This window comes from Scatophagus argus, chromosome 20 (genome assembly GCF_020382885.2).
Source record: "Scatophagus argus isolate fScaArg1 chromosome 20, fScaArg1.pri, whole genome shotgun sequence".
In the NCBI taxonomy this organism is placed as follows: domain Eukaryota; kingdom Metazoa; phylum Chordata; class Actinopteri; family Scatophagidae; genus Scatophagus; species Scatophagus argus.
Genome location: NC_058512.1, coordinates 18,352,584 through 18,376,089, shown reverse-complemented (window position 1 = coordinate 18,376,089; position 23,506 = coordinate 18,352,584). Strand labels below are relative to the sequence as shown.

The window sequence follows — 23,506 nt, the reverse complement described above, 5'->3', positions numbered from 1 at the left end:
CCACGCTGTTTGTAAGCGGGGTTCTTATCGGTGTTTACTGAGTGATCGATTGATCCGATCGGCGCCTACTTGTGGGATCGATAAGCGTGTGATGATGGAGAGGAAGAGGACGGACTGTCCTGCTCTGCCGCCCGGCTGGAAGAAAGAAGAAGTGATCAGGAAGTCCGGACTGAGCGCTGGAAAGAGCGACGTCTACTACTACAGGTACTCCGTCACACTCATCGATCAGTCACTGATCAGTCCAGCCCCACAGTAAACCGGTGATCGATCGTCATCCTGTGGTTAATGACTTTGGCTGTCATCATCAGTTCTGAACGCACTTCTGCTGCTAAAATTGTGAAGTGACTCAGTTACTGTCAGAGAAGTTACAATGTAGCGTAACGTTACAGCCTATCATCTGTGTGTAGCTGCTCACAGCGTCTCCACAGTGGTGCTCAGCACAGTGTGAAGCGCAAACTGTTCATCCTCATCGTATTCCACAAATGTTTAATTCATATACCTGTACGGCTTTACGTTGTGGCTCTGTGGTTGTCAACAACTGGCGCTGACGGTTAATCGAACGCAGTAGCCAGGATTCCTGAGGTCCTGATGCCTCCCTCCTGTTTTATTCGACTATTCAATTACTCTGTGTGTAAATCGGATGTATACTAATAAAAAAAGTGGCTTTGCACAAGGATGTGAAGTAGCCAGCCGGTGAGGATAAACAAGCCAGTGAAGGGGGGGGGGGGTTCTGGGGCACGCCATCACCTCCCACCTGACCTGCAGAAAAATTTGGGCTGTAAAATCCCAAATTTGGTCGTCCTCTTTATTCCATCTTCTACCCTGATCTTGATTATTTCACATTTACATGAGTTTGCGTGGTCAGCCTCGTAAACATGTAGTGAATTATTATAAAGGAGAACGGTGCTGCTTGTGCAGTTTAGCCATGGATAACATGTATGATGCAGTTCAGTTTGGTTTTTAAAGCATGATTTTGACCATCTGAAATTAGTTTCCATAATTGGTTGATAGCAAAAAAAAAAAAAAAAAAAAACTTCCCACAAATTTAAGTGTGTGGCTGAAGCTTGGTCTACATTTTCTCCATATTCCGTCGGCCTGTTAGTTAGACAACATTTCCTGTTTTGCTGTGCATTTGCAATACGTCTTAAAGATGGCTCTGCTGTAAAAAGTGCGATGCATATAAAGAATGATTCATTCATACCTTTCATTACCTTACATTCATTGAGCCCATAAACATCTGTCTGGGGTGAATGGAAAAAAGCCGCACTTGAACTGGACTTTTTATTGCTTACTGTGGCACTTGTCATGTCTGTGCCACCAATGTTCTCTGGCAGTGCAACCAATACAATCCTTAAGGTGTTTAGCCATCATTTGGTTTGCTATTTTTTAGTCACATCCCAGCTGAGCGCGCACACACGTTCATACAGAGCATGTGGGGCATGACTGAAACACACTGATAGGCATGTAACTCATGACTACTTGCCGGTGGCCAGTGCTCATAGAAAGCTGTGTGAGTGCCGTTGTTGTGTGTATGTACATGTAAAGTGTCTGTCGTTTAACTAAACGATTACATGGATGACCAGTCACGTTATCAAACTGGTCATTCCAGTGATTGTATTTATTTTAAACGAGTTCTGTTGAATTGGAAAATACATTAACATTCTAACTTACAGCTGAAGTATTGAGGCTAAATGATTTGTTTTCTGTTATTTGCGTTATTGCGTTCCTTTTTTCTTCTATTTTGAATCTAACTGCCGCTTTATCAGGTCCACTCAGCTAAAGCTCATGCAGTCTGATCCAACAGTCCTGCAGTAAAATGCCTTTCTGACGGCCGTAACGCTCACGTCTCGTTCAAACTGTTTCGGATTTCGGAGGATGTAGTTTGTGGTGAACTGTGTTGTGTATTACTGACAGACGGTTCATATTTTGTTCACCCTATTTCACTTTTCATTTGTAAAAGAAATTTATCAGTAATGAGTAAGTTACAGTGTCAGTTCTGTTAAATTTGTTATGCACTTTTCCCATACATATCATTTGTCCTGTGAAACTGAGAAAAAGTTTGTTCAGTTCCCACAGAAATGAGAACTTAGGCACCGACATTTAACATTTAAGTCCCTTCTGTTTCTCTGTCTGTCTGTCTGTGTTTCCCTGCCTCAGTAACCATCACATGTCATTCCATCTCTTATCTGAACTGGATAAAAGTTCAGTCTGTTTTAGCTTCTGTGCTCTTCCTTATTCCGTCTTTTCACCAGCCACTGCTGCATTTGATTGTAGAGGAAATGATGTCACTCCCAGCGCAGGTCTGTGGTGAGGCTGCGACACCGCAGAGCCGTCTGCTGTTTTCAGAGGCTGCGTTCACTTCCTGTTGATCAGCGGTGGAGGCGCGGCTCAATCAGATTAACAGCTCAGAGTCAGAAACATCTGAGCGTCGTCACATCCTGAACCTTTAACATGAAGGAGATCAACAGTTCAGAGCTGGGACTTGACTTTCAGTTTGTTTTGTAATGTGACTCATCAGTTCCAGTAAGGAGACCAGTCAGCAGGTTGACTTACTGGAAGAGCAGCAACACCCTGCTGGGGCCTCTGCAGGCTCAGTGTGGTTTCTTCAAACACACATTTTATTTTCAGTTCGGATTCACGTGACATCTGCGATACACTCACTAATCACGGATCGATTCGAATGTTTCAGCCAGCGTAGTCGTATAGCTTCAGTCAAGAGCTGGAGCAAGATGAAACACAATATGTATGACACACACACACATGCACGCACACGCACACGGCCGCTGATCTTTGCCTCGTTGCTGCTGACCTACATGTCAGACACAGCTGAATGACTGTGTGTGGTGTCCTCTCTTGTACTTCTATCTCTGTGGGGACCAAATACACTTATAGACCTTTTGAGACCTTGGAAGACATGTTTAAAGACAAAGCGAGGACATTTTGTCTGGTCTAAACTTCATCAGCTTCTTCAAAGGGCTGTTTGAGGATTCAGGCCTTGTTTTATAGTTAAAGGAACAATTTACTCAATAATAAAAAAAAAATTATGTTATTATCTACTGTGGAAAAGAAGGGGACTTGTCTTAAAAAGTACAGAAAACCCTCCCAAAAAAACAAACCAGCCCAAACAAACATAAAATGAATCCATACTGCTCGTTTGGCATACGTCTCCAGAAGCACAGAGATCTCAAAGTAACTTAAAAAAGACATTATTTAAACCTTTTTTAAGCCCAAATCCTCACTGTAGCTCTTCCGCCATCTGTAATGGGTGCACAAGCTCAAGTGCATTTACATGTGGTGTAGATATCTTCATATCAATTTGGGGTCATGGAACTGACAATGACTTTTTGTCTGTATAGAGCCATTTTATGTTTTGTTGTATTTTTATTTTTTTTAAAAAAAAACATTTTGAAACAAGTCTCCATCTGTTTCAGCTGTTGGAGGAGAATGCAAATGCTGAATGCTGAAGTTTTGTTGTGAGGCCCCAGTTACGTTTTGTGGACTAATAAATATCACCTGATTTTCCATTAAGCGAGTAGATAATGACTCAGTTTTCATTTTTGGGTGAACTGTTCCTTTAAGATTGGAATTAGGCTTCAGATCAGGATAGGGACTTGGAGGTGCCTTACTGTGTGCCATTGAGGCTCCTCAGTTACACACATGAGTTAGTGCAGGGCAGTGAATGAGGTTGTCACTGTTGACAGTTGCTGCTGGTGTCAGGTGTGATATCATAGCTTACAGCTTGCAGGTGACAGGTTCACCATGCGTGGTACAGAGTAAGTTCGAGCTTATGTTTGCAAGTGGAGCAGTAACTTCCTGGAGTCTCAGCTGGATGTCTGGGAATGGCTCAGGGCCAAGAAGTTGTTTGGCACGTCGTTTGTTTTGCATTTCTGCTTTTCTATTTAACAAATGAGATATAGCTTTTTAATTAGTGAGCTTTACAGGATCTGGTAAATGAATTTCCAGGCCATCTGTTTCACCTGCGTTTCTCTGTGCTAAGCTAAGCTAGCTGGCTGCTGCTGCGGCCTATAGACCTATAGACCTTTAAGATTTCTACAGTTCGGTAGCTGTTTTCACTGTGGTCACAGGGTCTGTTATGATAACTTTACTCCATGCCAATCAAACATCTGTAAATGATCTTTTTTGCTGTTTCAAAATTAGATTTCCTTTAATCATTCACATAATCATCTCTCTTCTGCTTCCTTCCTTCGTTCCCTCTTCCTTCCTTCCTTCTTTCCTTCTACTCTTCCTTCCTTGCTTCCTCCAGTCCATCAGGGAAGAAGTTCAGGAGTAAGCCTCAGTTGTCCCGTTACCTTGGAAACACTGTGGATTTGGGATGTTTCGACTTCCGAACGGGGAAGATGATGCCTGGAAAACTGCAGAAGAACAAACAGAGGCTGCGACATGACCCGCTCAGCTTGTCCAAGGTAACACGGATGGATCCCACCTGTGGGGGGAGGGCTGTGGTTCTGTGTGCTTGAGTTTTGTGTTATCAGATTATCAGATTAACAGCAGGTCCTGCAGTAGGCTCACAGTTCAGCAGGTCAGTTAGCAAACACTCATTCAGTAAAGATGAGGAGTGCGATGAGTCTGTCTTCAAACAGACTCTCATCTTTCATGTGATTTGGTCTTGTTAACTTGTACCACAGAGCTGCCTTGAATGATTATTTTCAGTACTGATTAATCTGTTGATTATGTTCACACTCATAAAAGGTCAGAAAAACTGAAGCCAAAGCGACGTCTTCAGATTGGTCCTTTTGCCCGACTCACCTGTCCAATACTCAAAGATTCAATTACTGTTAAATAACAAAGCAGATCCTTTCACTTAAGACTCTAAATCAACTGATCAACTAATCGATCAATCAACTAATCAGCTCTAGCTCTCATGAGTGTTTTGACTTGGACTTGTCCCAGTGTCGTGCACATGACTACAGCTCTGGTAAACAGTGTATTTATTGTAAATTATTTCCACAGTCCTCCAACCGACCGCGTCACATTTATCTCCAAACAAACCTCACTGTGGGCAGATGGGACTCATTAACATGTTCTGGAATCCATCTAATTAAATTTGAATGATCATCCAACCTGGGTCAGCTGACACGCACGCACACACACACACACACACACACACACACACACACACACACACACACACACACACACACACACACCACATGTAGTATCAAACCTGACTCAGCGAGGATAAATCCTCCCCCAATACCAACAGATTCTAATGAGCCTAAAAGCATCAGTGCTGTTGCTATGGTAACCATATATTTGATATACCTTGAGCTCTGATTGTGATTATACCGATGACCAGAACCATGTCTGAGGTGTTTGTTTATATGATTTCAACAGACTCGAACTCCTTATCAGAAAGCAGGATTTTCCATGGTTTGAGCTATGCTAACAGGCATGCCAGTGCTGCTGCGGTAATATGCTTCGCTCACACAGATCAGACTGCTGTGTGTGTGCTTTTGTATGTGTGTTTGAGAGAGAGAGAGAGAGAGAGAGAGAGAGAGAGAGAGGTCAAGTGTGTGTGCTGACATGCTTCTGCGCATGTCTGTGTGTGTTGTTTTGTGTTTGTGCAGCAGCATTTGTACCAAAGATAACAGCAGCACTGACTCCTCCCACACAACACTATGTGGAAACAAACAACTTCTCAGAGCTCTTTCAAATGAACACACACACACACACACACACGTGCACTGACAAAAAATCAGGAGTAATTAATAAATGAAGAAAGCAAGGAAATGAAGAGTGAATGGAGGAAAGGGGGAAGCTTGAGGACGAGCAGGTATGAGCATCAGGTGTAATTTCCTCCTTAGACACACTCTTGTTACCCTCATAAGGAACACAGAACATCTGTGGAACATTACAGCCACAATATGAAAGTACTGGACAGGAAGAACAACACACTGATGAAAATGTAACGTTTGTTCTGAGGAAAGGTCACGGGTTCATTCAAATCTTAAAGAGTTCATCCCCTGGGTACGAAATGTCTCACAACAGAAAAATCAATCTTCAAAGGCCAAAAAGTTTCAAAGTGATGCTTTTAGAAGTAAGAGTGCTTGCTGAACTTTGGTAACCTGTGGAAAATATCCCTATCTGTTTACATATTTAGGACAGCTCCAGACACTTCTGCTAAAGGATTATATATGGACTTATGCTTTAGGCCACCAAGCGGTTTGTCAATGTTTATTTATAACCAGTGCAAACTTATAGTCCAGGCGAGAGTTTGAAACCTTTAAAAAAAAATAACACGTTCTTGCTATAAATGAAAAGTCACATTCTTCATCTTTGGACTTATTTGCATTTGGCAAACCAGCTGACGGGTTCATTTTGGGCTGAATTCAAATAAAAATAAACTAATAACATGCATCCTTGCTTGGTTCAGCACACTCAGGGCTTTGGTGCTTTTTGCAGCCTTACTCAGTCTGGTGTGACCAGCAGCACAGGATATCTGGTGTTACCAAATGTCGCTGACGAAAACGTAAGATACGGCTGGACGTTCAGGAAAGTTACGAAGTGGACTTTGAGTTGAGGTTAATTTGTGTGTTCACGTATTTGTATGGAGAAAGAGTCAGGGTGTGTTAAACCTAGCTTCTCCTAAACACTGAATGCAGGGTCAAACTGTTAGCATGGCTCAATCCAAAGTGAGCGATGTTCTTCGGGCACAAAACTTCCCCACAAACTGAACTGCTGTGTTTACATTTCTATTTGTGTATGGATTAAACAAACAAGATACAGTGGATTGTCACTTAGGTACAGGGTCAGGCTTGTGGCTTCCTCCAGGTTCCAGTCTTTGCGCTAAGCTTAACTAATATCCTCCCAGCTCCACCAGCCCCATCAGAGCTGAATAGCTGTTGAGATGCGTTATTTTAAATACAACCAACATCAACATGCTTCAGTAGGTCAGAAATAATGTGATAGTGTGTGTATGTGTATGTGTGTATGTGTATGTGTGCATGCTTTATTGACACGGTTTGTAACTCTGCGCTGCTGCTCTTCACACATCATTACTTGGGAGTACAGACAGACTTACACATATACACACACGCACACACACAACTCCTGTTGTTATTTGTGAAACCTCAGCTTAGAGTTAACCCTTTAAGCTCAACTGCATATCACTCTCTGTCTCATTTTGAGGAAGGAAGGAAAGAAAGATGGATGCAATGATGCAATGAGGTGCAATTAAAAGGAAAGTATAAGAGAACATGTCAACAACACACTGTCTCTGTCTTCTCCAGGGAGGTAAACCAGACCTGAACACAGCTCTGCCAATCAGACAGACGGCATCCATCTTTAAACAGCCCGTTACCAAGGTTACGAGTCACCCCGGCAACAAGGTGAAGTCAGACCCTCAGAGAGGGTCCGAGCAGCCTAGACAGGTGAGAAGCACTCACACGTACACACACACACACACATACACATACACAGGTATCAGCATAGTAATACCTGAGGCTGAGGTCAGTCTGTTACACAAGCAATGATGGAAAATAATCAAGTTGTCATAGTGACTGTGGCCACTAGAGGGTGCTGAGATGTCATGGGAAAAGCACATGACACACACACACACACACACACATTCACATGCAGCGCACTGCTAGTTCTGTATAGGTATGAAAGACAGTGTGAATACAGTGAAAAAGAGAAATGAGAAAAAAACCCCGAATGGAAACAAGGAGGAAGTGGAGGATGTTGTCAAAAGGAGAGAAAAAGTGAAGTGAAATCTGTTTCAGTATGAGCTCTGTAAATTAATGACTGCGACTGTGTATGCCAGTAATCATACAGTAATGATGGTCTGCAGGTGCATGTAATGAATTAGTGGTGCAGGTGTTCTACGCTGTTCTTTTCACTGACAGGTCTAATAAAAGATGGAGTGGGTACAAGTATTGGTATGCAGACAGATGTTAAAGGGCATATCAACACATGCAGCTGCTGCAGGCACAGTGTAACCCGTCAACACACTACGTAACTGTCTGTTTGCCTGCAGCTGTTCTGGGAGAGGAGATTGAAAGGTCTACGGTCATCAGACGTCACAGAGGAAGTCCTGCGGACCATGGACCTGCCCAAAGGACTGCAGAGTGAGTCTCCATCATCGACCTGAATGCACACCCTGCTCCAGCTCTGCCGTCTGACCTCTGGCCTCTCTCTGTCTGCAGGTGTCGGTCCAGACTCCAGCGACGACACTCTGCTCTCGGCCATCGCTAGCGCTCTGCATATGAGCTCTGCTCCAATAACGGGACAGACGTCTGTGGCTGCTGAGAAGAACCCAGCCATCTGGCTGAACACATCCCAGCCGCTCTGCAAAGCTTTCACCGTCACTGACGAACACATCCGGTGAGAGACGCGGCCTTCGTATTTACGTTTTTGTCCCACGGTCACTATTTTCACTGCTTTATTTGAAAAGTGACTATTTTGAAACTCACTTCAGCATGTAGTGGTGTTTTAACCTAAAGAAGAAACTTCAGGGCTGAATGCATGTTAATATGTTGATGTAAACATTCTGGGAGAGTTTGGTGTTTGTGTTGTCACTCTTTATGGCAATCTTGGAACATATTGCAATGAATGTTACTTTCATAGTTCAACCAAGTAGGAGGAGCTGTGACCTATAACAGCTGAAACTGTTAGGTTTGAGCTCTCGGAATGAATTTAAAGCAGGGCTGTTTAAACTGTGGGTGAGCTCTCTGAGGGGTATGGGACATCAACATGGGGGGATGTGAAACGACAGGAAGTCAGTTATTGTAGTTTGTTCCACATATCGACTCGTAATTTAAAACTCTTATTGCACGATTGTCGCAGTTTCGGCCAAAATTTGTACTTCTCCTTATTATCTGCTAATCATCACATTTTTGAAGTCTTCTTCAGTCTTAAAGTAATCCAGTCCGTCTACACTGCAATCTGGAACTACTAATTGGTAATTCGGCATGCTTTTAATGGTGCCAATTGGATGACTGTAGCTCTTTTATTCTATTTTATTTATTTATTTATTTTTTGCAGCGATTGAGGAGCCTTTGCTACACTGGCTTTGTATTTTTACGCTTAACCAAAAAGCAGCATAATGCCACCCCAGTGTGTGTTTTTAGGTAACATGTCAGCGTTCTGAAAGCAAAAGATGCATGATGTAGTGGGATGTATGGCATACATAAAGGGCAGCACTTTCTCAACAGTAACAAAAGCCTAACCTGCCAATAACAGTCATTTGCTGTCCCTTTTGTGTTTCGGTTGATTTCGTCTTCTGCTCTGAGGGTAAGGAGCTCCCTGACCTCGCTGTTGTCCCATTTTGCTGCCATTTTTGGTTGCTGTTGAATTAGCTGCTAATTGCTAGCTGCTTTCCCCCCAGTGGTTTGTCACACACATGACACGCTCACACTGTTACGCAGACATGAATTAGGCCCTATTACCACCTCCACTGTCAGATCAGAGGAGGAACTGTATCCCCTGTCCCCCAGTTCCATGGTTGTACCTTTTCTGCTAGACAGCTAAGCGAAACAACAGCCCAACAGTCCTGTTAAGAACAGACTGCGTAAGAGCCTGATGATGACATGCAGTGCTAGCTAATGAGGCTAGTGTGCTGTCCCTTTGGTCTTTTTAACTACCCTCCTCCTTCTGACCAAAGTAATCATTAGTATGTTAATGAACAGTACTGATGTTGTTTTGCCACCACTGCTGCCAATTATCACAAGAAATTGTCTATTCATCTCAAGCTCTTGCTTAATGGGTGGCATCAGCACCTTCAGTCGCATTTGTTTTTTCCCAAACTATTAAGTTTAACAGGATGTAACTGGGTTTCTGCTGTAACTCTCAGCTGTTTTGCTCTGGAGATTCTTACTGTGAGCCTTGAACCTTTGTATTGTGCAGTATGATTTGGACTAATCTTTGGTGGTATAGCTGTCCCTGTAACTTCTTCAGAAGTATTCATACCAGTACATTACATCGTGTTGCATCGGATGGCTTTGAAACTCATGGTTTCTTAAACTTTTAACCTGTGTGAAACTGTTTCACTTCTAAAAAAAAACAATGAAGACAATCAAATTCATAAGCCATGAAACGCCATGATATTCGGTGCAAAACAGGGCTCAGTTCACTGACTTAATGACTCTTCTTTACTTGTGCCATTATTGCACTGTGACTTAGCCTTTAGCAGTATCATGTTATTGCCACTTATGCCCTCAAAAGCGAAATGACATTGTCTTTTAATGTGAAACAGTCCAAGTTTGGTCAACGCAAACTGCACAGTACCCCGTAGCATACTCACATCACTGTGACTAACTACACATCTCTTGAAAGAACACAACCCCCCAAGATTCTATGAGCCCAAACGATTTTGAATTCTCAATATGGCCGTAAACAACAGAAACAAGGCCACATGTTGACTACTATTGGCCAGTCAGGCAGGCTGTAAGGCTGAGCAATGGGTGTAACGCCAAAATGACTTCTTTGGTGTCCTCCTAAAAATACTTTTGTTTTAGTTTAAGAGCTACCATCTCCATAATTAGAACAGGACGCGTCTGGCCTTGTTGCTGTGGCTTCCATGTGTTTCGGAGCTCACCAACAGCTACAGACATATATTTCTTTTCAAATTGTCATGAGTATCTAAGCAGTGTTGCGTGTATAAACAATTTAATATCACAGAAACACGTAAAAAGACATGTCTTCCCCCCCCTTGATAAAACCCTGAATTGATGAATCCAGCCTCTCCCTCTTCAGCCTGGGACAAATTACATGTGTGCATATGACTGATGCATGCTGGGTAGTGGAAGTCATAAGTTACAGGGAAGAGAGGAGGACGGGAGTGTGATGAGAGAGGAGACAGACGATGAGAGATGATGACTAATGTTGCATGAAAGTGGAGGAGGAGGAGGAGGAGGAGGAGGATGAAGAAAAGCAGCCGTCACCACAGTCACATTTGGGGATTTACAACAAACTTGTGATTCAAAATAACATCCAGGTGGCTGCTGAAACAGCTGCTGAGTCAGTAGTTAGTCAAAAATGATTGTTATTTACAGACATCAGAGGACACACAAGCTACAGGTTACATTTACCTCAATTATCCAATCAGCTTTAAGATTGATTTTGCTTTTCCGGACAGCCGTTGTTGATATTATGTTATTATTGCTGCTACTCTGTGCTGGAGTAGCTCTGGGGGTTTTGGGGGTTGTCCATACATCCGTTTGTCCAATTCTCATGAATGCGACATCTCAGGAACGCCTTGAGGGAATTTTCTTCAAATTTGGCTCAAACGCCCACCTGGACTCAAAGATGATTAGTGAACTGGTTATGGATTGTAACTTTACTATGTTGTTTTTAAAATGTACAACTAAAGAGCTAAAGTGTGTATAACCAATACTTTTTGGCATGTTTTGTGTTGCCCCTTTTGAGAAGTAATGAAGGACATGATAGAACTCTTCCAACATGAATTGACATCATGTCTGTTTCCACAAAGGACAGAAGAAATGTTTAAGAGCTGATAATCCTGTCCAGTGTTGTTGTTTTTTCAGTGCTCTCCACTCTTCTCTCGTCTCTAATTAAATGAATAAACCACCGTAAGCAGAGGCAGTTACCACAACCTGACAGCAGGAGGCACTGTGGGGACACACACTGACTGACTGTGTGTGTGTGTGTGTGTGTGTGGGTCCAGTATAAAACTGAGTAGAGAACAGCTGGCCGAAGCCATTACAGCAGAATCACTGGAATACATCACTACATCCTCCCTCTCCTCTCCTGACCTTCCTTTCTATTGCTTCTCTTCTTTACTCCCTCATTTCCTTTTTTTGTCCCCCTGTTTTCTCCTCTCCCGTAGGTCTGTCTCCTCACCTTTTGTCTCTTTTTCGGTCACGTGTCCGTATTTTTTTCTTCCTTCCCTCCATCCTTACTTTTGTCTTCTCTTCTATTATTTCCTTTCCTCCTTCCCTATCTTATTCCCTTATTACTCAGTCCTCTCCTTTCTTCCATCCACCTCGCTCTCATTTAATATCTCCTCCCCTCCTATTCAGTTTCCTTTTCATCCCATTTATTTTCATTCCTTCCTTGTTGTGTTCTTCCATTCACCCTTTCCTCCTTCCTTTAATAGTTTAGTCTTTCTTTCATCCTCTTCTTTTCCCATCCCTCCTTCATTGCTCCGATGTTCCAGTACTGCGTTCTTGTCTTTTTCCTTCCTTTGTTTCCCATCTCCTTCTTTCTCTTTCATTTCATTTTACCCCTTCCTACTCTTCCTCCCTGTGTCTCCTCTCCTCTTCTATACCTCCGATACCTCCCTCCCTCCCTCCAGCCTATCTCCCTCCTCTCCTCCTCCTCCGTCTTTTCTTATCTCTCCCCTCCATTAATTTCCAATTCTCTCTCTCTTCCCCCTCTCTCTCCAGTTGAATGTGCTTGTCATCCTAAATCGCTCTCATTCCTCTCCTCTCCTCTCCTCTCCTCTCCTCTCCTCTCCTCTCCTCTCCCTCCACCTCCACTTCATTCTCCCTCCTCCTTTTCGCTCCTCTGTCACATCACACTGGCATGTCTCTTTTTATTTTGTTTCTAATTTCCCTTTTCCTGTGTTCATGATTTCAATTTCATGATTTAACCTCTAAATTTTTCACTTTTATGTTTGTTTTCTTAAAAGAAGCAGACAGCCTTGTATAACATGACCGAGTCTGATTGCATCCCTGTCAGGCTGTTGGTTAATCCAGATTCTGTCTGAGATGACAGAGCCAGTTCTGTCTCTTCTCTGTGCGTCTTTGTCTTTCATTGGTTTTGAGAAGAGACGGCAGACGTCTTCTGTGAGTCTGTGACAGCAAGGAGAAACAAACACCCGACTAATGTTGACTCTTAGGGAGTCGTCTGAGTTCACTGCAAATACACCATGTGGCCAAAAGTATGTGGACACCCTGCTATTCTGGGTTCCTCTTATAGATGAACACATCAGTGTGAAACTAAATAACCTTAAAAGCAGACATGATAAGTTTAATTTGTTTCCTGCCGTAGTGGAAGAAGTCCTCAGATCTTTCACCTAAGTAAAAAGAGCAATACTACAGAGTAAAAGTACTCTATTACAGATAAAAGTTGCATGTTATAACATTAAAATCTCCCTTAACTTAAGCTAAGGGGCCCAATCCAGAAAAAAGGTGGATGGAATCTGTATGAGATTTAAATGACACCACCCCTCTAGCACCACCCACCTGATAAACTGTGCATTTTACAGACTGTATGTATTTATTATTTTGAACATTCAATATAATTAAGATTGTAAAGGAAAGAGTCTTTGTTGGTGTTTATGTTTCTTTCTTCTCATGTTTATTGGCTATAGTCTTTTACTGTTAAACAAAACTGACATTAAATGACACACGCTAACCAGAATTTAATTTCCATTGACTGAGAAATGGTTATATTGTGCTTGGCCTTGGCATTAAGCAATACTTTACTAATATATTGATTTGTGAAAAAAATCTAAAATAGTTGTGCAGACAGTGTATCAGTAGACTGTGGATATTGGGCTCATAATAAGACATTCCCTCCCACCTGTGTGTGTGTGTGTGTGTGTGTGTGTGCAGGGAACAGGAGCTGAAAGTTTACCAGGCCAGGAGGAGTCTAGAGGAGGCACTGATGGCAGACAGTTTGGCGCGGGCCGCCGAAAACACCCGAGAGCTGCTGGAGGGGAAGACGGCTTAAAGATGGACAGGTGGGACAGGTGAACTGCATTATTATTAAGTGTGTCTATAAGCAGTGCAAAGACACATCTATTTTTAGTTTTATTGTTCAAATAGAGGCCTCTGCACTTTCTTTGGCTTCGACTTCAGTTAATTCTTCATGCCTGCTGACAAGGCCGGACAGGTGTTCCACAAGATTTGTACTTTGTACTGAGCTGCAGATGGGTTTGGAGATATGATAGCTAACATTAGCTGGTTGTCATGGTAACACAACCTGCTTTCAGGCGGGCGGAGATGAGGCGCACATCAGTCAGAAACACAATCTGTCAGAGTAAGGACGAAAAAGAAAAGAGCAGGTGGTTTGAAAAGTCTGCCTCTACAGTTCACTACAATACTACAATAATATAACAAAAGGGTTCTAGTTTTGGTTTTATTATCAGAGTAGCACACAACTGACATCATGCCACGCACATTTACTAACCACACAGCAGCTTCGTGCACAGACAGATCCAGTACCTGGATATGTGGACCACAGGGACCATTGCTTTCTATGGGAGTGCAGGGCTTCAGTCCTGAAGTATATGGACGTAGTTACATAATTCATAACTTTAGACAAGGGGTCTCTTCAGGAAATGAGATTGTTGCTTCACGTTTTCTTTGATTTTAAGATTAATCTTAATATTAGCTAAGATTAACATTTTTTGGGAACTTTTTTTGCTTTTATCGGACAGAGTGAGACGACGAGGCAGACAGGAAATGGGAAGAGAGAGTAACACGCAACAAGTACCAAACTATTGAATCAGTTTACTACTTAACTACTCAACTAAGAGCAGAACTACTGAACTCCTAATGTACCACTGATAGGACACGAGTTACTCAATGTCTGGGCTGCAGATTGAATCATGCAAAAGTACAACCAATCTGACCGTGTGTGTGTGTGTGTGTGTGTGTGTGTGTGTGTGTGTGTATACGTGTGTGTGCATTTGCGTGTGTGTGTGAGGGGACGGACTTGTTGTGAATGCTTATGGAATTGTTGGCATCTGATTGAAACTCAGCCATGCAGCAGACTATGTGTGTGTGTGTGTGTGTGTGATTGATGAGCTGTGGACTTGTTGTTGTGAGTGTGTGTGTTAATGGTTAATGTGATATGTGTGCACATATGTGTGTTGTATAACCATTTGTTTGGTTATTGCTCACATTTCACTCTGCAGAGCTCGTAAACAAAACCAAATTTAAAAATATTTACTTTCAGAAGTTCACATATCCAACCGTCATCCCTCTATTTCCCAGCCACTTATCCAGGTCAGGGCTGCTGTGGTAACAGGGCGGCGCAGCAGGCTACAGACTACTTTCAGTTGCTGGGTTTCCATCTAATTGTTAAGCAAACCTGAAATGAACTCTTGAAATGTTGCCAAAAGGGGGGGGGGGGGGGGGACCAAACCAAACTGGGATTTTGAAGGATTATGCCATTTCCATCAAACGTTTCCAATGTGACACTTCAAAATCTACATAAAATACATTGCAAAAGTATTTTTTCTTTTTCCCCCACAAAGTCATCTCAAAGTCAAATCTGATGGACTGCTACCTGCATTAGCTTTTGCTGCCATATGACTTTAGAATTTTCAAAATAAAATGTTCAAGTGAAGCATCCATCATAAAATTCAGTGCTTAGCCCAGTAAAACACATGTTGACAATTATAATTCATGGTAACTATAATTTTGCTTATGTAAAAATCATTTCATTCTACGACTCGTTTATATAGTGGTAATTCAGACTGGGCGGCTAACACATATTTCTGATTGGATGTGTTTGAGCAATTCATTCTGGATGAAAGAGATAAAGAACTTTGCTAACCTTACTGCTTCCTTACGAGACAGCACTGAAATCAGGATGGTTTGTCAAACGTGTAGGTTCATTCACTGCATCGCTGTGTCCTCAGACAGAAGCTCCAAATGTCCCATTCAAAGCAGGACAAGCTCTCCAGAGGTTCCAGAGACTGGCGTTCTGGTTCTGGTTGATCAGATGATGTAGCAGCAGTGTCTCCTCACACCACCTCGCACCCTCCTCTGCACCGTTTCCTCCCCACTGTAGTCTGGCTCCTGAAACTGATGAACAGTCTTTCTGCATAAAGTATAACTGTCTTCTTGCAGTAGCTCCTCATCTTATGATTTTCACTGTGTGACATCTTTTAGTGAATGCATGACTTCTTTTCTAACAACCACTTTGTTTTCCAACTTGTGTGTGTGTGTGTCTTCCAGCCCTGATCGTCCAATGAGAGTGCACATCTGAGTTCAATAACCAAGTCAGCAAAAAATAATTTTCATTAGGACTGCATTAGCTATACTGAGCAAGTCTCTGTGAGCTGAATTTCGAGAGGGGAGGAAAAGCAGATTTAAAAAAATTACAGGGACATTTGCATGAATTCGCAAATTGTTTTCAATAATGTACGAGGATGCACAGAGGCTATACTGGGGGGGCTGATTGAGCAAAATTGGCAAGAACCACTCCAGCGCTGGCAAGAGTCTCAGAATAGCTAAGTCATCAGCATTTGTTTGTCAAGTCAAGCACTCACAGTTTCTTTGTAAGTGCTGCTGTACTGATATATCTGTCATGATATATCTGTTGTTAACACAGGCTGCAATTGTGTGTGTGTGTGTTTGTGTCTCTGCACTCTGATGTTTCCTCTAACTGCTGACGGATAAGGAGACGTTTTTTAAAGCACATTTGTTTTCTGCGGAGAGAAAATCGGCCATTAATGCAGATTTATGCAGATTGGCTGGATGGAAGTCGTTTGGGCGAAAAAAGCCGCTGAGAGTCGAGGAGTGATTACTAATGGGTTTTTATAGCTGGACCAGAGAAGGCAGCGACCAGCACATAGTGTGTGTGTGTGTGTGTGTGTGTGTGTGTGTGTGTCTCCTGGGCTGCTTTCTAGCTGTTGAAACAACCGTTATAAATCTTTGCGGAAATCTCAGTGTTTAGTTTGTTTTCTGCCGCTGTGACTCCTGTTGCTGTTTCCTGCTAATTTATTCATGTTGGTTTTACGTCTGAGTTAAATTCTTTCATTCTCTTTCTATTCCGTGACTCTATGTTCTTCTCTTTCTTTAGGAACACGACACAAAAAGTGGCAGTAACACTCCTTCCACTACTTCTGCACTGAGACATAAAACAAGACAGGGAAAGCCGGTCCAGCACAATTTTTTTGTTGTTAAAATTAATTTTCATCAGTAGTAGATGAAATGTTTAGAGCCTTTGGTAAAGTAAAAATTGGAATTGGGAAAATTTAGCATCATCAGTTTTTCCCCTCCACTACTGCCAAGCGCTTGCTCATAGTGGAATGCTGGGTCTGCACTGATCAGCCACAACATTAAAACCACTGACAGGTGAAGTGAATAAAATTAATCATATCTCCACAATGCAATATTCTCTGAGGAAACATACCGATGCCGGTGACCACAAAATATCCTTAGAGGTCCTGTGGCCTTTCAGAGCTGTTTTGGCAGCACAATGGGGGAATAAGGGAATAAGAGGATTTCACTAAATATGGACTGTTCCTTTAAAGGTGCAGACATGTTTTTATCTGATCGAGACTAAAGATTCACATGGCTGACTGAGAAAAGACTCTGACTGCTTGATACATGCAAACACAATGTGTGTGTGTGTGTGTGTGTGTGTGTGTGAGATTATTAGCTTGTAATTTCCAGAGGAGTTGATTCAGACTCCTGCAGCATTTTTCAACTGCTGGTAATTAGTGGATGTTGAGACACAGAGAATTATCTGCTTCAAAGTCATTCACCAGGCTGATAACTGCTGAGTGTGTGTGTGTGTGTGTGTGCGTGCTGTCAGTCAGCTGAATTGCCCCGATTAAGCAGCAGATTATCAGGATTTTCTAATTATTAGGGAGTAATTAAGACTGAGCTGAGGATTATCAGACTGAAACATGAAAATGCTGAAGGAACACTGAAGGAAGAAAACATTGATATACAGACACATTAATACACTGGAACACTAAAACAATAAAGCACAAGAAACAGTGAAGGAGTTTATTACTAAATCTGTTTGGTGGGTTTAGGAACACCTGCCTTCTCCTAGTGCAAGACTAAGGGATTCACAATGGCACAATGAGGAACTGAAACGAAAATGAAAAAAATGGGTGCTTTTAGCACAGATGGAGTGATTCAACATCAAAAGAAGGAGAGAAGAAAATTGCAAAAAAAAAAGGATGATCAAAATGGAGTTTCCCAGGATTTACCGTATTTTTCGGACTATAAGTCGCTCCGGAGTATAAGTCGCACCAGCCAAAAAATGCATAATGAAGAAGAAAAAAACATATATAAGTCGCACTGGACTATAAGTCGCATTTTTGGGGGGAAATTTATTTTATAAAATCAGAGATCAAGAACAGACATTACATCTTGAACGGTAAATTATAGTAATAACAATAGATTAGAGAACAACGGGCTGAATGGGTGTCTGGTATGTTAATGTAACACATCAACAGATATTCAGATAACTATAACATAAACAACATAAGTTTACCAAACCCTGTTCCTCTAGCTGTGGCCACCTAGCTTTTAGCCCACGATTAGCTTTTTTGGTTTTCTTCATTGCAGTTAGAGTATCCTCCGCTTTTCGCCAGTCCCTCACAAGTTTCTCGCTAACTACAAACTTTCTTTCAGCTGCTCCATTACCGTTTTTGGCTGCATATTTCACTACTTGCAGCTTGTAATCTGCAGGGTATGATTTTCTTTTTGGGGCATTTGTGTTCAGTCTTTCTCAGTTGTCTTTATAAGTTTATGTTTAAATTTAAATTTTTCGGTGGTACAGGAGCGTAGCAGATACTGGCACACCAGCCTAGAGCGCCCCCTCGCGACTGTCAGCGTGAACATGTGAAATTACCGTATATATTTTATTATATAAGTCGCACCTGAGTATAAGTCGCAGGACCAGCCAAACCATGAAAAAAAGTGCGACTTATAGTCCGAAAAATACGGTAATCAGAAAGAAGGGATTCAAAATGGCACAATGAAAGATTCAAATGACACATGGGAAGATTTGTTTAAATAAAGGTGAAAAATAGATAGGAGGGGGAATAAAAAACAATATGTATAATAATAAATAATAAAGACTTAAAATTGAAAGAAAATGGGTGAGAGATTCAGAATGTAATGATATTACAATAGATTAAAAATGGCACAATTACATTTTCAAAATGGAAAGGGGAGGACTGAAAATGGCACACAGAAAATGGAAAGACAGATTCATAACATCTCATTTTATTTGACTACCGTAATAACTGACATTTCAAAGCCATTTGGACGAAACCTTGCCTGTTTTAAATGTTGATTCTGACATTTTCATTATGGTGGTATTTGTTTTAAATATTAGAGAAATAGGTGGCATGGTGGTGCAGTGGTTAGCACTGTCGCCTCATAGCAAGAGGGTTCCAGATTCGAATCCCGGTCTGGGCCCTTCTATGTGGAGTTTGCATGTTCTCCCTGTACCTGCGTGGGTTTTCTCCGGGTTCTCCAGCTTCCTCCCACAATACCAAAAACATGCACATTAGGTTAATTGGCTACTCTACATTGCCTCTAGGTGTGAGTGTGAGAGTGTGTGGTTGTTTGTCTTTGTGTGTTGGCCCTGCGATTGACTGGCGACCAGTCCAGGGTGAACCCCGCCTCTCGCCCGTAGTCAGCTGGGATAGGCTCCAGCTCCCCCGCGACCCTGGCGGATAAGCGGTTTAGAAAATGGATGTATATTAGAGAAATACTGTGCAGCTGAGAGGAGGAGAACATGGTAACATTATGTATCACTCCCGCTCTCTTCCTGTGTGAACGCATCACTCTGGTGTTTTATGTATAATTAAAATGTTTTCTGTGCAAACGAAAGGCCTCTGCAGATGAGCGTTCCTAATTGTAGCCACGCCTACCTCATTAATGCACCAGGAAGGAGGAGGTGTCGAGGGGTTAATGGAGAAGCTAATGATTAGCATGGAGGCTTTCCACATTAATTGGACATTTTGTGGTCCAAAGGCTGATGTTTATTGTTCTGTGGGAGCTGGAAGAAGACAGTTTGTTCTGTGGAGTGTTTCATTAAGTGGGTTTTATTAAGACAAGTTTAGTCAATTTGAGTTTAATAGGGGAAGGCGGTAGGGGGCGGGTTTTTATTCAGAGGTTTCTGCAGGGTGTGTCACAATTATGTTCACACTGTGTCTATTAGGAGAAGACATCAGTGCAGACGTGAGTGATCATTAACATGGATGTTGGTACATCTTTACTTATGAATACACATTTTAATATAATCCATTAACACTAACACTAAATCTGACCTTAACCCTAAAATCAAGTCCTAATTTTAAAAAATCTTCTCCTTTTTCAAAAAAGCTGTCACAGTCTGAAGCTGGACAAAGGAGGTGAGACCACCACATGAATCGTAAAGTGAGAAGCAAAACTAAAACAACCTAAACTCAGAAGTCAAAACTCTAAAATTAAAATATCTAAAACTCAGTTTGTCTACATTAAACACTGATGAAGTTTGGCTTTTGGCTTTTTATGTTTCCATTCTTGTGAAAGCCATTCTACAGGTATTATGGTTTTTCATCCATCCATCCGTCCATCCATCTTGTGAATATGATATGTCAGGGACACTTTGAAGGCATTTCTTCAAATTTAGCACAGAAATACACTTGAAAATGAATGAAGTGATTGAGTGATAACTCAAGAATTCATGTACTAATTGTGGCAAAAATTTTCACTGTTGTTTAACAGAATAAATGCTGACACTCTATGTCCAAAAGTTCGAAGGTCAACTTCACTCTGATATAATGTAATGCAATGTAATGTTTTCTGTCTGTTATTTAAGACTAAAACCCATGAACAGAAGGGTAGATTGTGACTATATTTCACCTTTGATCAGATACTGAATTGATGACACTAATTTTGAGTGTCCATCCTCAGACTGATTGTATAGATCTTCCTGTGCTTCCAGGTTGAAGGTGTGTGTGAAACATCCATGTTTTAGAATTTGTAACTTCTTTGCATCAACATCCATATCTGAAGCATTGTAGTCCACCACAAGCTCAATGGTTATAATGATAATGAGCTTCATGTGATTGTTATTTGCAACATTGTCACCACATACATTACACAGACAAAAGTAATGGGTCACCTTTGCAGGTATAGCTTTGCAGCTATAACAGCTTTCTGGGAAAGCTTTCCACAAGATGTTGTTTTTTGTCTGTTTATGAGAAGAGAGAGAAGTAGTGAGGTCAGACACTGATATTGGACAAAAAAGGACTGGCTTGCAATCTTTGTTCCAGCCACAAAGTTTGAAGCACAGCATTGTCCAAAATGCCAAATGCCAAATATAAAAAATGTGTTGGTATGCTGAAGCATTAAGATTTCCCTTCACTGGAATTAAGGGGCCGAGCCCAACCACTGAAAGACAGCCCCATAAAGAGATGTGTCTGTATACTTTTGTCTATATAGTATATCATATGAGTCTAGACAGACGTGGATGCAAACTTAACTGGTGCACAGAGGCATGCAATTTTGATGCGGTAACTCAAGTGCTTTTTCATGAAAGCAAAAAGCTTTTATAATGCAAACTGCTCATTCTTGACTATGGAAACTCAAGTCATGGTGGTATGAATTCCGGTCTGGGCCCTTCAGTGTGGAGTTTGCATGTTCTCTCGAGTTCTCCAGCTTCCTCCCACAATCCCAAAAACGTGGGGTGAACTGACTAGTCTACATTGCCCTGAGGTGTGCATGTGTGCATGTGTGATTGTCCTTTATGTGTCAACCCTGTGATTGACTGGCGACCAGTCCAGGGTGTACCCCGCCTCTCACCCGCAGTCAGCTGGGACAGGCTCCAGGCCCTCCGGGACCCTGATGGATAAGCAGTATAGAAGACGGATGAATGGACGGATGGAAACTCAAGGTCCAGTTACTCACTTTATCCAAGCTTTCAGCGATATCACATGATCTTCACAGGGTGATGGAGTTTACTTTTAAACCAAGGCAGACAGGAAGGTCTAAAAGTGCTTTGGAATAAATCACTGTGCTTGCATGTCAGCAAAGCCATCGCACTGACAGCTGAGCAAGCTCCATGTGATACCACTGAAAGAACAAACTAGTAGATGAACCTTGAGTTTCCAGTTCAGATGGTCTGCTGAATAATAAAAGGTTGTTAAAAGTGTCTCCTGTGTTCATTGTTGGAACAAACTGTGAATCTGTAAGTGTAACCGTTATCAGTGATTATATCTCTCCCTCTCTCTGTTTGCTCACCAGCCTCAGGTTTATCATCATCATCTTCATCTAAATCCAGACAACAAACCAAAAAAGCAAATGACACAGAGACTGAAGACTAAGTGGGCGATTGCTTCAACCTTCCTGTTACAGAAACCATTTTCAGGATGACATCACACTGGACATCTGTCAACATCTGGAAACTAAAAGTGATTCCCCACAACAACCACAGAAGCAATGGCAACAGCAATAATGGCATAAGCAATGACAAAAACACCAGCAACATGTACAATATGACAACAAACAACTCTTGCAGTAACATCTGCAATGACAGACTCTGCAACACAGCAATATAACAGCAGCAATAAGTTGAACACCTTCCAGTTTCTAACAGCAACCAAAGCCTTTAATCATCTCTGTGATCTGTCATCTGTACAAACTTTACAGCAGGTGCTTATCTTGTGTCACTTTTCTTTTCAATATAAATGTGATAAAGGTAATAATAATAATTTAAAAAACATACTAAAGAACAATGCCCTCATTGAACCCAAAGTCAGGTTGCAAACTGCTGGACGGCTTTTGCTAACTCTACTAACTCTTAATGAGCTCTTTGACGATTTTGGTTGTTTGTGGTGTCAAATTGTCGTCGGTTTTAAAGAAGTCTTCAGGGGTTTTAATTAAATAATGAGAATTTACATAAATATGAAATAGAATAATTGCTTATTTAAGACAAATTTTATACCTTGAGAGAACATACGTGTACATTTCTTGGACTGGAGTAAATAAATGATTATATTCACAATCGTCCTTTGGTGCTTTTTAAAAAAAAATTGCTGAGAGATGACTGTGGCTCTGACAAAGCTGACCATCACTACTCTACACACAGCTTAACAACATTTTGGGAAATACACTTCATTGCTCTTTTTCTGAGAATGAGATCACCATCAGTCTTATGTCTGTGTTTTGAATTTGGAGTTGGAGTCAGAACATCACTCACGCTTCGTGGATACGTACCAGTTGTGTTCTGGGTAGTTAAAAGCTGCTGCAGTGCTGTCCTGTTCTGGGCTGTGCATAAACCATGCCAGTTTGTGATGTTTCAAGTCAAGGTGCTTTCTATTGCTTCTCTGTCAAAGTTAACAAGAACTTGGAAAGGGAATTTAGCCTTTGTAGGTTTCCTTAAGGAGCACAGTCGTTCTGAGCTGGAATAATAAATGCATGTATTTATGTGTAGCAAAAATAACCAATATCAAAGCAAGGAGTTATGTGGCCAAAGGGCAGCAGGTACAACGAAGACCTTCATTATACTGATTTATACACAGATTAATAGGAGTTTAAATTTATGTTCTTTATAATCAATCACTACAACATCTGAGAGGAAAACCAAGAAAGAAAATTTCATCAAAATGTAAAGGACAATGCAGGACAATTTTTGAAATAATAATACTAATAAAAATAATTAAAAAAAAATCCCCAGAGGTGGAATGTCCATGTCACTGGCAGAGGTAAAGGTTTACTCAAGCCTTCACAACTGAACACCCAAACTTGTAAGTTGCATTGTGTTGAGCTGTCTGTAGATAGCAGAAGAAAACTAACCATGGATTTGAGATGACATGTTCAGCAGTCACATT

At 41.6% G+C, this 23,506-nt stretch overlaps 1 protein-coding gene across 2 annotated transcripts; it reads left to right on the top strand.

The window, feature by feature from the left end:
• The first annotated feature begins 71 nt into the window (after positions 1-71).
• On the top strand, positions 72-22,680 carry mbd2 (methyl-CpG binding domain protein 2). 2 transcript variants are annotated; one of them, XM_046374993.1, is made up of 7 exons: positions 72-204; positions 4,265-4,424; positions 7,251-7,391; positions 7,997-8,087; positions 8,166-8,343; positions 13,539-13,666; positions 21,921-22,680. In XM_046374993.1, the coding sequence occupies exons 1-6, from the start codon at positions 92-94 to the stop codon at positions 13,654-13,656; spliced, it is 801 nt and encodes a 266-aa protein (XP_046230949.1). In that variant the 5' UTR covers positions 72-91; the 3' UTR covers positions 13,657-13,666; positions 21,921-22,680. The 2 variants fall into 2 exon arrangements, with proteins under 2 accessions (XP_046230949.1, XP_046230950.1); XM_046374994.1 differs by having other exon boundaries at positions 13,539-13,675.
• Positions 22,681-23,506: the final 826 nt, after the last annotated feature.